The 14708-nt window shown below is 43.0% G+C and overlaps 1 protein-coding gene across 3 annotated transcripts in view; it reads right to left on the bottom strand.

Annotated features, from left to right (window-relative positions):
* Window positions 1–14708, bottom strand: part of LOC115103831 (protein kinase C alpha type) — a 219362-nt gene that overhangs the window by 76265 nt on the left and 128389 nt on the right. For all 3 annotated transcript variants that reach the window (XM_029624803.2, XM_029624804.2, XM_029624805.2), the window contains 3 exons: window positions 2264–2420; window positions 2017–2151; window positions 118–211 (listed from right to left, as the gene is read on the bottom strand). In XM_029624803.2, coding sequence (XP_029480663.1) covers window positions 118–211; window positions 2017–2151; window positions 2264–2420 — 386 coding nt within the window. The remainder of the gene's footprint in view (window positions 1–117; window positions 212–2016; window positions 2152–2263; window positions 2421–14708) is intronic.

The raw sequence follows: 14708 nt of genomic DNA, 5'->3' as shown, positions 1-14708 counted from the left end.
AACTACCAGGCAAATATGTAATAAAATCCCAGAATGTTGGATGAAAGCAGGATGGGCTACAATAACTAAAAGACATTAGGGTTAATATGTTCCCCAGTCCTGTCTCTGAGGCCTCACCTCAAACTTCTGTCGGAGCTCCTCGTTTCCGTCATCCTCCTCTGAGATGGGCACGTTGTAGTACTCGCCCTCCTCTTGGTTCAACATCTTGTACCTGAGAGAGAGAGAGAGAGAAATCATTTGTATTTCAATTATGATTGTTGACAAATTTAAAAAAAAAAAAATAGATGTGAATCCAAGCACAGAGACCCAGCTTCCTATTTATAGTCCAGTAGATAAGTGTTAAAAGTAACAGAATGTTTCTAAGAGCATAAAAACATCTCAACAGCCTATAAAACTGAAGAGAGAGAGAAAAAAAAGAGAGAGATGTTCAACCCGGAGATAAAAAGCTAGGTATCGAGCGTCCACTAGCTTACGTCTCCGCATCCCTTCCTGCATCACTTCATTCCTCTATCACACTCCACCTCCTGATTCATACCCACTTGGCCCAGACGCATTGTTCATTACAAAGCAACAGTCCCTTCAGCTCCAGTCCCACTGGGCCAGAATGATCCTTGTGTTGGCGGCGCTCATGAAACCCACCCCTATTTATGACCCACGGCCGTTAGATGGCACCTCAAAGGGCACCGAGACGTGGAGATAAAGTTCACTGTTGCTGTTGTGATTAATGATTGGTTTGTACCAGACTGATATATAAGGGACTACAGCGCCAAGAGGCTCTGTGATGATGACAAACAATGACATGAAATGCAGGTAAGTTGAAAAGAAGGGACTTATTATCTTGATTTATCACTGCTCTTTCCAAATAGAAATCGCAATAAAACATATCGGACGACAGCTGTTACCGCTTCCGACGGGAAAACCAGGACCAATTAAATGAAGTATATGTTCATTAAGATCCCTTCTTCACTATTAACTTAACGACTGCTACTCTTCCTGTAGTCTACATAAAACACAATACAAAAACAATGAGATGCAATGCCCTCTGTAATTATTGAGACAGTGAAGCAGTGTTTCGTCTTCTGGCTCTGTACTCCAAAAGATTTGATTTGAAATGAAAACAATGATTATGAAGTTAAAGTGCAGACTGTCAGCTTTCACTTGAGAGTATTGTCATCGATATCGAGTGAACCGTTTAGAAATTACAGCACTTTTTGTACATAGTGCCCCCATTTTATGGGAGCAAAAGTATTGGGACAAATTCTGAATGAATCGTCAATATTGATGAGTGAGAAAGTTATACAAATATCATACCCCCAAAACATGCTAACCTCTCACCATTACAATAACAGGGGAGGTTAGCATTATATATCATACCCCCAAGACATGCTAACCTCTTATAATCACAATAACTAGGGAGGTTAGCATCTTTCTGGGGTTATGACATTTGTGCGTCTATCACTTTCTCAGTCATCATTATTCACGATACATCCAGGATGATCTGTAATCATGGTAGCATCCACATTAATGTAGAAGTGTTAAGAAACATATTCTATTCTTATTGATAATAAAAGTGACCCCAAAAGTACACAATACTTGGGCACAAAATAATCTGAAACACAACCAAAGCAAACAGAAAATGCATCCAACACAATTATCAAGTCACCAGCTTGATGTAGTCATTGCGTGCTATGAACATGGGACCAAATACGGAATTTTTAACTACTTTAATACACATGTGAATTTGTCCCAATACTTCTGTTCCCCTAAAATGGAGGTCCAAAATGTGCTGTAATTTCTAAACGGTTCATCCGGTATGGATGAAAATACCCTCAAATTAAAACTGACAGACGGCACTTAAACCTCATAGTCAATGTTTGATTTCAAATCCAAAGTTTTGAAGTAAAGAGCCAAAAGAAGAAATAATGCTTCACTGTCCCAATAATTATGGCGGGCACTGTATATTCCCTACCAGATAGAGGAACACTGCATTGGAATGTCATCTAATGTTGTACTTACCAGCCACACACAGGCGATTTGATCAGCTCTGACACGCCGAAGGACAGGGAGCCCATGAAGTCGTTCCTGGTGGTCCGGTCCCAGTCCCACACCTCCACAGACAGCCTACGGTCCTTGTCTGTAGGCTTCAGCTTGCTGGAATATAACACAGACATATGTACAGGGTTAATTATAATGACTACATTACCCATAATACACAAACGTGAAAGGGACCTAACACTGTGCCCAGGGGTACACCTCAACTCACAATATGAAAGACTCATTCCAGGTGGGGTTGAGGTTGGCACGGATGGTCTTGGTCTTCTTCTTGGTCTCATTCTTGGGGTCTGGGATGAGCTTGAGCTTGACGTAAGGGTCAGACGAGCCGTTGGGGTCCATGGGGATCAGATTTCGCCCTTCGCCCACTGATGGAGAAACAACAGGGGGAAATGTTGATTTTGAACTAATACATTGTACAGTGGTACAGGTGACATCACTGCTTGTTCAGTGGATTACTTTGAGAAAAGTTTGTGTGTTCTTTATAAAGTTGCCTTGTAACACCATGATGATTTAATAACAGGCATGGCATTTCAACAATCAGGGGACATTTGATTAAAATTACAGTATGTGTATTGTTGTTACTATTTCAGGAGTAACAGCCTCCCTGTGGTCCTGTATTTAGCCATGTACAGTAAACAGCGCCCAGACACGGACATTAGCACCCCATTAGCACTCTGGCTCCCAGAGCCATGGAGCACAGCCAACCACTTGACATTATGCAGGGCATCGTCACCGGAGACCGACCCACTGAACGCTTGCCTGGCCAGGCAAGCCCTTAAGCCCAGGGGACAGCTTCTCATGTGGTCCTGTCAATCAAATGCTGGCCCTGGCTGTTGATTATAATGCTAGATTGACCTTTGACTCGGAACTAGAGCAGGTAAGCTACGAGAGTAAAACTGCATAATGGATGCCATTTTGGCACTCTGTGTTGATAGGGTACAGTAGAGTAATAGACTAGAGTCTTTATTATCCCAGAGGGGCAAACCACTTTGCAGCACATAATAAAAACACAATGAACACATGACAATAAATACACACAAAAAATATATATACAGCAATATGTACACAGGAAGTAGACCTCTAAACCAGGCATGAATAGTGTCAGTCCATACCTAACAGTAGAGTATTACAGCTTATTGAGAAAGCTGATAGCAGCTGGCATGAAGGAGAGTTTTGACCTGTTAGTTCTACACTTAGAGTGCCTGTATCTTCGCTTTGAGGGAAGCAACAGAATTTCAGCAAACAGGGGATGCTGGGAGTCCCAATTAATAAATTAATAAAATGTAAGATATAGTAATTATATTAAGCTATAGTAGTTATTTGACCTAAATACATTTTAAACTATAAGTAATTATATTTCCCTCACAACGCCAAACGTACTGAAAATGAATCCATATCGTATCAGTCATTGATAGTATATACAGTGCCTTGCGAAAGTATTCGGCCCCCTTGAACTTTGCGACCTTTTGCCACATTTCAGGCTTCAAACATAAAGATATAAAACTGTATTTTTTTGTGAAGAATGAAGTGGAACGACATTTATTGGATATTTAAAACTTTTTTAACAAATCAAAAACTGACAAATTGGGCGTGCAAAATTATTCAGCCCCCTTAAGTTAATACTTTGTAGCGCCACCTTTTGCTGCGATTACAGCTGTAAGTCGCTTGGGGTATGTCTCTATCAGTTTTGCACATCGAGAGACTGACATTTTTTCCCATTCCTCCTTGCAAAACAGCTCGAGCTCAGTGAGGTTGGATGGAGAGCATTTGTGAACAGCAGTTTTCAGTTCTTTCCACAGATTCTCGATTGGATTCAGGTCTGGACTTTGACTTGGCCATTCTAACACCTGGATATGTTTATTTTTGAACCATTCCATTGTAGATTTTGCTTTATCTTTTGGATCATTGTCTTGTTGGAAGACAAATCTCCGTCCCAGTCTCAGGTCTTTTGCAGACTCCATCAGTTTTCTTCCAGAATGGTCCTGTATTTGGCTCCATCCATCTTCCCATCAATTTTAACCATCTTCCCTGTCCCTGCTGAAGAAAAGCAGGCCCAAACCATGATGCTGCCACCACCATGTTTGACAGTGGGGATGGTGGGTTCAGGGTGATGAGCTGTGTTGCTTTTACGCCAAACATAACGTTTTGCATTGTTGCCAAAAAGTTCAATTTTGGTTTCATCTGACCAGAGCACCTTCTTCCACATGTTTGGTGTGTCTCCCAGGTGGCTTGTGGCAAACTTTAAACAACACTTTTTATGGATATCTTTAAGAAATGGCTTTCTTCTTGCCACTCTTCCATAAAGGCCAGATTTGTGCAATATACGACTGATTGTTGTCCTATGGACAGAGTCTCCCACCTCAGCTGTAGATCTCTGCAGTTCATCCAGAGGGATCATGGGCCGCTTGGCTGGATCTCTGATCAGTCTTCTCCTTGTATGAGCTGAAAGTTTAGAGGGACGGCCAGGTCTTGGTAGATTTGCAGTGGTCTGATACTCCTTCCATTTCTATATTATCGCTTGCACAGTGCTCCTTGGGATGTTTAAAGCTTGGGAAATCTTTTTGTATCCAAATCCGGCTTTAAACTTCTTCACAACAGTATCTCGGACCTGCCTGGTGTGTTCCTTGTTCTTCATGATGCTCGCTGCACTTTTAACGGACCTCTGAGACTATCACAGTGCAGGTGCATTTATACGGAGACTTGATTACACACAGGTGGATTGTATTTATCATCATTAGTCATTTAGGTCAACATTGGATCATTCAGAGATCCGGATCTCTGGAGAGAGTTTGCTGCACTGAAAGTAAAGGGGCTGAATAATTTTGCACGCCCAATTTTTCAGTTTTTGATTTGTTAAAAAAGTTTGAAATATCCAATAAATGTCGTTCCACTTCATGATTGTGTCCCACTTGTTGTTGATTCTTCACAAAAAAATACAGTTTTATATATTTATGTTTGAAGCCTGAAATGTGGCAAAAGGTCGCAAAGTTCAAGGGGACCGAATGCTTTCACAAGGCACTGTATATACATAACAAAGTAGCTACATTTGTTGCTTCTGGGATTGTCATTTGAGAGAGAATTAAGTTAAGAGACAATTCGATATAAGCCATGTGCAAATAAGCTTTTAACTTTTTTTCTGTCTGTTCTTCCCTGCTTGCACCTGTGCTGGGGGATTTGGGGGGTTAATGTCGTTTGGATAGCGGGTGATGGAGTATGCTGTCAGAGGTGAGAGAGGGCTGGAGGGTTAGAACCCTTCATTGGGAGAGACAGGGGCTCCGTCCCAAATGTCTCCCTATGCTTTACATAGTGCACTACTTTAGACCTCCCCCATACAGGGAATAGGGGTGCCATTTGGGACTCAGAGCAGAAGCTATTCTTCCTGGGGTCCAAACAGGGTTAAAACAGTTACATCACAACAGCAGCCTACACCATAATAAAACAATATATCCTACCAGACATTATTACATCACAACAACAGCCTACACCATAAATAAAACAATATATCCTACCAGACATTATTACATCACAACAGCAGCCTACACCATAAATAAAACAATATATCCTACCAGACATTATCACAACAACAGCCTACACCATAAATAAAACAATATATCCTACCAGACATTATTACATCACAACAGCAGCCTACACCATAAATAAAACAATATATCCTACCAGACATTATTACATCACAACAGCAGCCTACACCATAAATAAAACAATATATCCTACCAGACATTATTACATCACAACAGCAGCCTACACCATAAATAAAACAATATATCCTACCAGACATTATTACATCACAACAGCAGCCTACACCATAAATAAAACAATATATCATACCAGACATTATCACAACAACAGCCTACACCATAAATAAAACAATATATCCTACCAGACATTATTACATCACAACAGCAGCCTACACCATAAATAAAACAATATATCATACCAGACATTAAAACAATTACATCATCAAACAGCAGCCTACAACAGCAGCTACCATTAAATAAAACAATATATCCTACCAGACATTATTACATCACAACAGCAGCCTACACCATAAATAAAACAATATATCATACCAGACATTATTACATCACAACAGCAGCCTACACCATAAATAAAACAATATATCCTACCAGACATTATTACATCACAACAACAGCCTACACCATAAATAAAACAATATATCCTACCAGACATTATTACATCACAACAGCAGCCTACACCATAAATAAAACAATATATCATACCAGACATTATTACATCACAACAGCAGCCTACACCATAAATAAAACAATATATCCTACCAGACATTATTACATCACAACAACAGCCTACACCATAAATAAAACAATATATCCTACCAGACATTATCACAACAACAGCCTACACCATAAATAAAACAATATATCCTACCAGACATTATTACATCACAACAGCAGCCTACACCATAAATAAAACAATATATCATACCAGACATTATTACATCACAACAGCAGCCTACACCATAAATAAAACAATATATCATACCAGACATTATTACATCACAACAGCAGCCTACACCATAAATAAAACAATATATCATACCAGACATTATTACATCACAACAGCAGCCTACACCATAAATAAAACAATATATCCTACCAGACATTATTACATCACAACAGCAGCCTACACCATAAATAAAACAATATATCATACCAGACATTATTACATCACAACAGCAGCCTACACCATAAATAAAACAATATATCCTACCAGACATTATTACATCACAACAACAGCCTACACCATAAATAAAACAATATATCATACCAGACATTATTACATCACAACAGCAGCCTACACCATAAATAAAACAATATATCCTACCAGACATTATTACATCACAACAGCAGCCGACACCATAAATAAAACAATATATCCTAATAGGGTGCCATTTGAGACGGCCCTAGAGTCATTCTAGCCTACACTTGGCTAGGTAAGGAACCCCTCTGAAGCATGTGCTGTGTCATTATGGCATAATTCTTTGTCATATGCAACACTGACAGAAGGTAAAATACAAAGACAGTGATGCATCTTGATATCTGTTTCCAAAGTGTATAATATAGTCCTAGGAATGAACTCACACACCTACAAACCTATGAGAATACATGAGCACCGTCCAGTTTTGTAAATACCAGTTCATTATTGCACCCCAGCACACACATACTGTATGACCATGCACTGTACAGATATATTCAATCGGCTTAAGACTATACTATAGTTTCATTGGCATAAATACAATACACAACATCTCCATATAGGTCCAACGGTAAAATATTAACATGCACAGGTGACTAAAGACCATACACGTTACTACACACTATTTCTTAAAGGACCCGACTTTAACTGTCACAATACAAAGGTTAGGTTTTGAATATTTAAAAACGGCTCCAAATAAAAGGTGTAGGCAAAGCGCTAGTAGCCGATCCAAGTGACCTTTGAATAATGGCCTTACGTTTTGATAGCGTGGGCGGGGAGACAACAGCATGATATTACCTGGCTGGACAGTGTGTGTGTGTGTGAGAGCGTGCTTGTGTGTAGAACCAACTCCACCAAAAAGTGATTTAACTGCTTGTGCATAACACATTGTCATGCATGGCCAGAAAATAATATTGTTAACTCAAATTTGGACAAACTCTCCGTGTTCTCTTTAAAAATGAAACTCTATTTCCATTAGCAGCCAGTAGGAGGAACCCTCGACCCTCTAACAGAACGTCCGTCTGTCTGCGCTGCTCGCATCTGACTCATAACAGTTGTACAACATGCTACCTACCACCGGATGAGCATCACACAACACATGTAGACTTATTTGATGGAATTACAGTTATTCTTGTATAATCTACAGTATTGAATTGTAGCGTACACTACCGGGCAAAAGTTTTCGAATACCTACCCATTCAAGGGGTTTTCTTTATTTTGGACTCTTTTCTACATTTTAGAATAATAGTGAAGACATCAAATCTATGAAATAACACATATGGGATCATGTAGTAACCAAAAAAGTGTTAAACAAATCAAAATATATTTTATATTTCAGATTCTTCAAATAGCCACACTTTGCCTTGACAACTTTGCACACTCTTGGCATTCTCTCAACCAGCTTCACCAGGAATGATTTTCCAACAGTCTTGAGGGAGTTCCCACATATGCTGAGCACTTGTTGGGTGCTTTTCCTTCACTCTACGGTCCGACTCATCCCAAACTATCTCAATTTGGTTGAGGTCGGGGGATTGTGGAGGCCAGGTCATCTGATGCAGCACTCCATCAATCTCCATCTTGGTAAAATAGCCCTTACACAGCCTGGAGGTGTGTTGGGTTATTGTCCTGTTGAAAAACAAATGATAGTCCCACTAAGCCCAAACCAGATGGGATGGCATATCGCTGCAGAATGCTGTGGTAGCCAAACAGGTTAAGTGTGCCTTGAATTCTAAATAAATCACAGACAGTGTCACCTGCAAAGCACCTCCATACCATAACACCTCCTCCTCCATGCTTTACAGTGGGAAATACACATGTGGAGATCATCCGTTCACCCACACCACGTCTCACATTGACATGGCGGTTGGAAACAAAAATGGACTATTTGGACCAGACCATGAGAGCCAGTTTCAACATAGCGCTTGATGGTTTTTGCGACTGCACTTGAAGAAACGTTCAGAGTTCTTGACATTTTCCATATTGACTGACCTTCATGTCTTAAAGTAAGGATGGACTGTCGTTTCTCTTTGCTTATTTGAGCTGTTCTTGCCATAATATGGATTTGATCTTTTACCAAATAGGACTATCTTCTGTATACCCCCCCTACCTTGTCACAACACAACTGATTGGATCAAACACATTAAGGCAGACCTGTTATTTGAAATACATTAAAAGGTGACCACCTCATGAAGCTGGTTGAGAGAAAGCCAAGAGTGTGCAGAGCTGTCATCAAGGCAAAGGGTGGCTATTTGAAGAATCTCAAATATAGCATATATTTTTTTAACACTTTTTTGTTAACACTTTTTTGGATACTACATGATTCCATAGGTGTTATTTCACAAATTTGATGTCTTCACTATTATTCTACAATGTAGAAAATAGTAAAAAAATTAAAGAAAAACCCTTGAATGAGTAGGTGTGTCCAAACTTTTGACCGGTAGTGCATGTGGACTGACACATTGGTTGCGCATCACACGTCTCCCGACAATTCTATCTCCTACAAGTGTCAGTCAGTGACGGAGTCCTCATTGACACACTGGGACATGAAAGGGGGGGGGGGGGCTCAACGCTACCGTTACCTTGGAGACCAGAGTCTCGAGGACAGTCCCCGTATAAAAAGCGCCTTGGATTGTAAAGAACAGGCACTTGTTACGTGATTAACGCAGACCTTGTCCGAGTGGGCGCAGTACAATTGAGTGATAGACGGAGGTAGCAGACGCAGTGAATCGGATAGAACTCTACTTCTCTTTTCAGACCCTTTTTTTCTCTGAGTACATTGGATTGTGCTTTGTTTGTACCAAATCGAATCGTATTTCGCACACACGTATTTAGCAGATGTTATTGCGGTTGTAACGAAATGCTCGTGTTCCTAGCTCCAACATCGCAGTAGTATCTAATAGACGACAACACTACACACAAATCTAAAAAGTCAAAATGAGGAAATATAGAAATATTAGGACCAACGTTAGAAATTAGGTTATCGAAATGAAAACTCCTCTTCTTCGCAGGACTTTCCCGACTTTTCTGCAGTTGTCCGTACAGCACGTATCTTTGTCTACTGGTCCTAAACCCAACGGAACTGACACATAGACAGTAGAATGTGAAGTCAAATGTAAAGAGTTCAGGGAATGAGGCACCAATGTCAGGATAACAGGAGATCACTTCAGCTTTTGGACACAAATGTGTTTTCCTGAAACCATAAGAAGAGGGGTGGGTATGTTAGTCACCGAGTTAACAGGGGTGGGGTCAAAGGGAGGGAGGGAAAAGGATGGAGAGTGTGAGAGGGGGCGAGAGAGAGAAAACCGAGATGGTTGTGCATGTATACACTCACAGACACAAAGAGAGAGAGAGAGAGAGACTGGGTAAGTGGTCCTCAGGAGAGAGCCAGGCAGCAAGGCCAGCCACAGAATACCAATGACATGGCTGCCTGTTGGAAGTCTCTGGCATGAGAGAACCAGCCCAGCCACAAAGTTCAGCTGCTCTGTTCGCTGCTCTGTGTGTGTGTGTGACTAAAAAGCACATTCAATAGCGATTGTCCACTGAGTTTGCTTAGTTTGTGTCCGGGAAACCACCCCATAACGTTTTTGGTTCCCCAGAGAGTTCTGGAGGGCTTTTAAATCTACATAGAGGGCCTCACTACACAAAGCATTCTCTCTTTTGAGGCTGAACTTCCCACCCTCAATTCTTCCATGTTAGGCCTCCTCCTCCTTCGGTAAACGATCTATAAATCTAGGAAACCCTCGCCATACCCACTCCTCCCATGAGTTCCCCTCCTTGTCCTTTCCCACCACAAGTCCCTTCCCATGTCAGTCCCCCTCCACACCCCCTCCCATGTCAGTCCCCCTACACACCCCTTCCCATGGCAGTCCCCCTCCACACCCCTTCCCATGGCAGTCCCCTCCACACCCCTTCCCATGGCAGTCCCCTCCACACCCCTTCCCATGGCAGTCCCCCTCCACCCCCTTCCCATGGCAGTCCCCCTCCACCCCCTTCCCATGACAGTCCCCCTCCACACCCCTTCCCATGACAGTCCCCCTCCACACCCCTTCCCCCATGGCAGTCCCCCTCCACACTCCTTCCCATGACAGTCCCCCTCCACACCCCTTCCCATGGCAGTCCCCCTCCACACCCCTTCCCATGGCAGTCCCCCTCCACACCCCTTCCCATGACAGTCCCCCTCCACACCCCTTCCCATGACAGTCCCCCTCCACACCCCTTCCCATGACAGTCCCCCTCCACACCCCTTCCCATGGCAGTCCCCCTCCACACCCCTTCCCATGACAGTCCCCCTCCACACCCCTTCCCATGACAGTCCCCCTCCACACCCCTTCCCATGACAGTCCCCCTCCACACCCCTTCCCATGACAGTCCCCCTCCACACCCCTTCCCAGAGCGCCACAGAGAGTGAAGGTTGTGATTCTAGGAGTGAAGGCTGGCTGGCTGTGGGATTAGGGTGTGGGCTTAGCCACAATAACTCCTCTGTGGCAGTTGGCTGCTTGCCCACTTCTGGGTGTCTGTAGACTTGTTTTTATACAGTCCCACTGTGTCTACACGTTCTGTATATTGATAATAGGGCTGTTTTATGACAGTGGAGTCAGTGGGAGCAGTAGTGTCTTGGTGGACAACTGTGGTGCTGTGGTCAGTATCGGGACTCTTCTGGTACAGGCTGGGACTGGGTCAGATGGGTAATAAAGGTGCAATATGAGGTTCAAATCAAATCAAATGTTATTGGTCACATACACATGGTTAGCAGATGTAAATGTGAGTGTAGTGAAATGCTTGTGCTTCTAGTTCCGACCATGCAGAAATATCTAACAAGTAATCTAACAATATCACAACTACTACCTTACACACACACAAGTGTAAAGGAATGAGTAAGAATATGTACATATAAATATATGGATGAGCGATGGCCGAACGGCATAGGCAAGATGCAGTAGATGGTATAGAATACAGTATATACATATGAGATGAGTAATGTAGGATATGTAAACATTATATAAAGTGGCATTGTTTGTGACTAGTGATACATTTATTACATCCAATTTTTAATTATTAAGTGGCTATAGATTTGAGTCAGTATGTTGGCAGCAGACAATGTTAGTGGTAGCTGTTTAACAGTCTGATGGCCTTGAGATAGAAGCTGTTTTTCAGTCTCTCGGTCCCAGCTTTGATGCACCTGTACTGACCTCGCCTTCTGGATGATAGCGGGGTGAACAGGCAGTGGCTCGGGTGGTTATTGTCCTTGATGATCTTTATGGCCTTCCTGTGACATCGGGTGGTGTAGGTGTCCTGGAGGGCAGGTAGTTTGCCCCGGTGATGCGTTGTGCAGACCTCACTACCCTCTGGAGAGCCTTACGGTTGTGGGCGGAGCAGTTGCCGTACCAGGCGGTGATACAGCCCGACAGGATGCTCTCGATTGTGCATCTGTAAAAGTTTGTGAGTGTTTTTGGTGACAAGTCAAAATTCTTCAGCCTCCTGAGGTTGAAGAGACGCTGTTGCGCCTTCTTCACCACGCTGTCTGTGCGGGTGGACCATTTCAGTTTGTCCGGGATGTGTACGCAGAGGAACTTAAAACTTTCCATCTTCTCCACTACTGTCCCATCGATGTGGATGAGGGGGGGGGGGGGGGGCGGTGCTCCCTCTGCTGTTTCCTGAAGTCCATGATCATCACCTTTGTTTTGTGGATGTTGTGTGAGGTTATTTTCCTGACACCAGTGACCTCATTTGTGTCAGTAAATGTTAAGCATCACTGCCGTCAACATCGCCATCACCGCCAATGTCGTCATGACCATCATCTAGAGAATTCCTCATTTGCCTGTAGTGTTTCCACGGTTATTACAGCTGATGACTCACAGACATCGCCCGCTATGGTGGCCTGCTAGGGTCATTACCAACAACAGTGAAGCATGCAGTGGAGATGGAAAAAATTAGCATAAGGAAAAAACTGCTGGCCTCATGGAGGGAAATATTGTGCCAGTTTAAATTGAATCCACATTGTAGACTATGTGGGAGTGGGAGGGGTAATGGAATGCAGGCAATGGTCGCATCCCAAATAGGAACCCTAGTCCCTATATAGTACACTACTTTTGACCAGGGCCTACAGGGCTCTGGACAAATGTAGTGCACTATGTAGGGAATAGGGTGCCATTTGGGAAGCAGATCCTTGTTTGGGTTTCTCTTTGTTAACTAGAAAAGACAGCATCATGGATCCTGAGAGCAAGTGCTGTATAATACACAGCGAATCTGATTGACTGTAATGTGATAGACAGCTCATTAAAGGCCGCCCGCCAAGCCGGACAGAATTTCTTCAGCTTTCGTGACAGGAAAAAGAGAGGACTATTGAATGCAGACGATGGATTTCTGTATGCAGGTAGAAGCGAAGACCTGGATATGGCATTGATAGCCAAGGGTGGCAGGCCAATACTCACCTTTGTACAGGTCAATAGCATCGTACAATATATGCGATTGACCAGACACAGAGGTCGAGCTAATACTCTAACTGGCACATCACGTCAGTCTTCCTGCCTCTCGCCCAGTATTACCGCAGAGAAGCTACCGAATGACGTCTGCCACGTAGCATATTCTGAAGCCACGTCAATCACGCTGTCTACAGAGTCCAGAGACAGACACGTGTACTCGTTCCTCTACATCACGTCATGAATCGGAGATTCAAAAGGACCAGAGAGACAGAAACCCAGGAAAGCTGCTGTTGTAAATAACGAGGTCACGACAAGACAATTAAGAACAGCCGGATGACGAGGCCCAGTGCCGTTGGGGGACTGAAAGAGAGAAGGAACAGTGGGGATATGAGGGATAACAACATCCAAAAGAGAGAGATGGATGAAAAGGGAGAGACAAAAAGCAAGATGGAGAGAGTGGGGAAAGACAAGAAGAAAAAAAAAGCAGGAGCTTGAAAGGTGTTTAACTAAAAAGAGGGAAGAGGAGACAGAAAGAGCCCGGGGATGAGGGGGTTGTTCTAGGTGAGGTTTTGCAGAGCCGAGCCGTGAGTCAGAGCAATTACACTTCTCATCCTCACACACACACACACACACACACACACACACACGACTAACAGGCCACAATTACACACCAATCAAATCAAACCAAATGTTATTTGTCACATGCTTGGTAAACAACAGGTGTAGACGAACAGTGAAATGCTTACGAGCCCTTCCTAACAATGCAGAGAGAGAGAAAAAAGAAAAATAGCAGAAACAAATGAAATAATAAATAGGAAAAATAATAAGACAAGGAATAAATAAATACACAATGAGTAACGATAACTTGGCTATATACACGGGGTACCAGTACAGAGCACAAAACCATGCAGCCAGGCGTAGACATCTGTATTCATGTTTTTATGGGTTTGTTTGTCTGACTGTGTGTTCATGAGTATTTGTCAGTCTCTGTGTGCATCATTCTGAGCCAACCAAACCTCCTTCCCCTCTCCTACCATGTCCAGAGTTACAAAACAGCAACAGAGACAATGTCCCCCTGTCTTACATAACACCTGACTCAATGAACAAAGGCCCGAGACAAAACAACTGAACAACACACAGAAAGAGAGAGAGAACGGACTCTGTGTTTGAGGGAAGAACAGAAGGAGGAAGGCACATACCCCGAGGTTTGTCCTCAACCGGAACAAAGCTGGTTCTGTCCAGTTAGCTCCTGACGGCACCATTCCTGTCATAGCGATTTCACCCCTTTGGCAAAATCACCCCACACTGTGTTCAGTGTTTTGCCTTTCCTGCGAGCATTTCACCCTCACTGTTCTCTCCCAACTACCCTGCTCGATATCTTACTCTCTCGCTCTCTTCATAACCCTCACTCATCCCTCTCCATTTGCCCCCTCTCTTTCTCTCAACCACAGCCTCTCTCTCGCCCGGTGTCCCTCTCGC

This window comes from Oncorhynchus nerka, linkage group LG15, assembly GCF_034236695.1.
Source record: "Oncorhynchus nerka isolate Pitt River linkage group LG15, Oner_Uvic_2.0, whole genome shotgun sequence".
NCBI classification, from domain to species: Eukaryota; Metazoa; Chordata; class Actinopteri; order Salmoniformes; family Salmonidae; genus Oncorhynchus; species Oncorhynchus nerka.
This window is presented reverse-complemented; position numbering and strand designations above follow the sequence as displayed.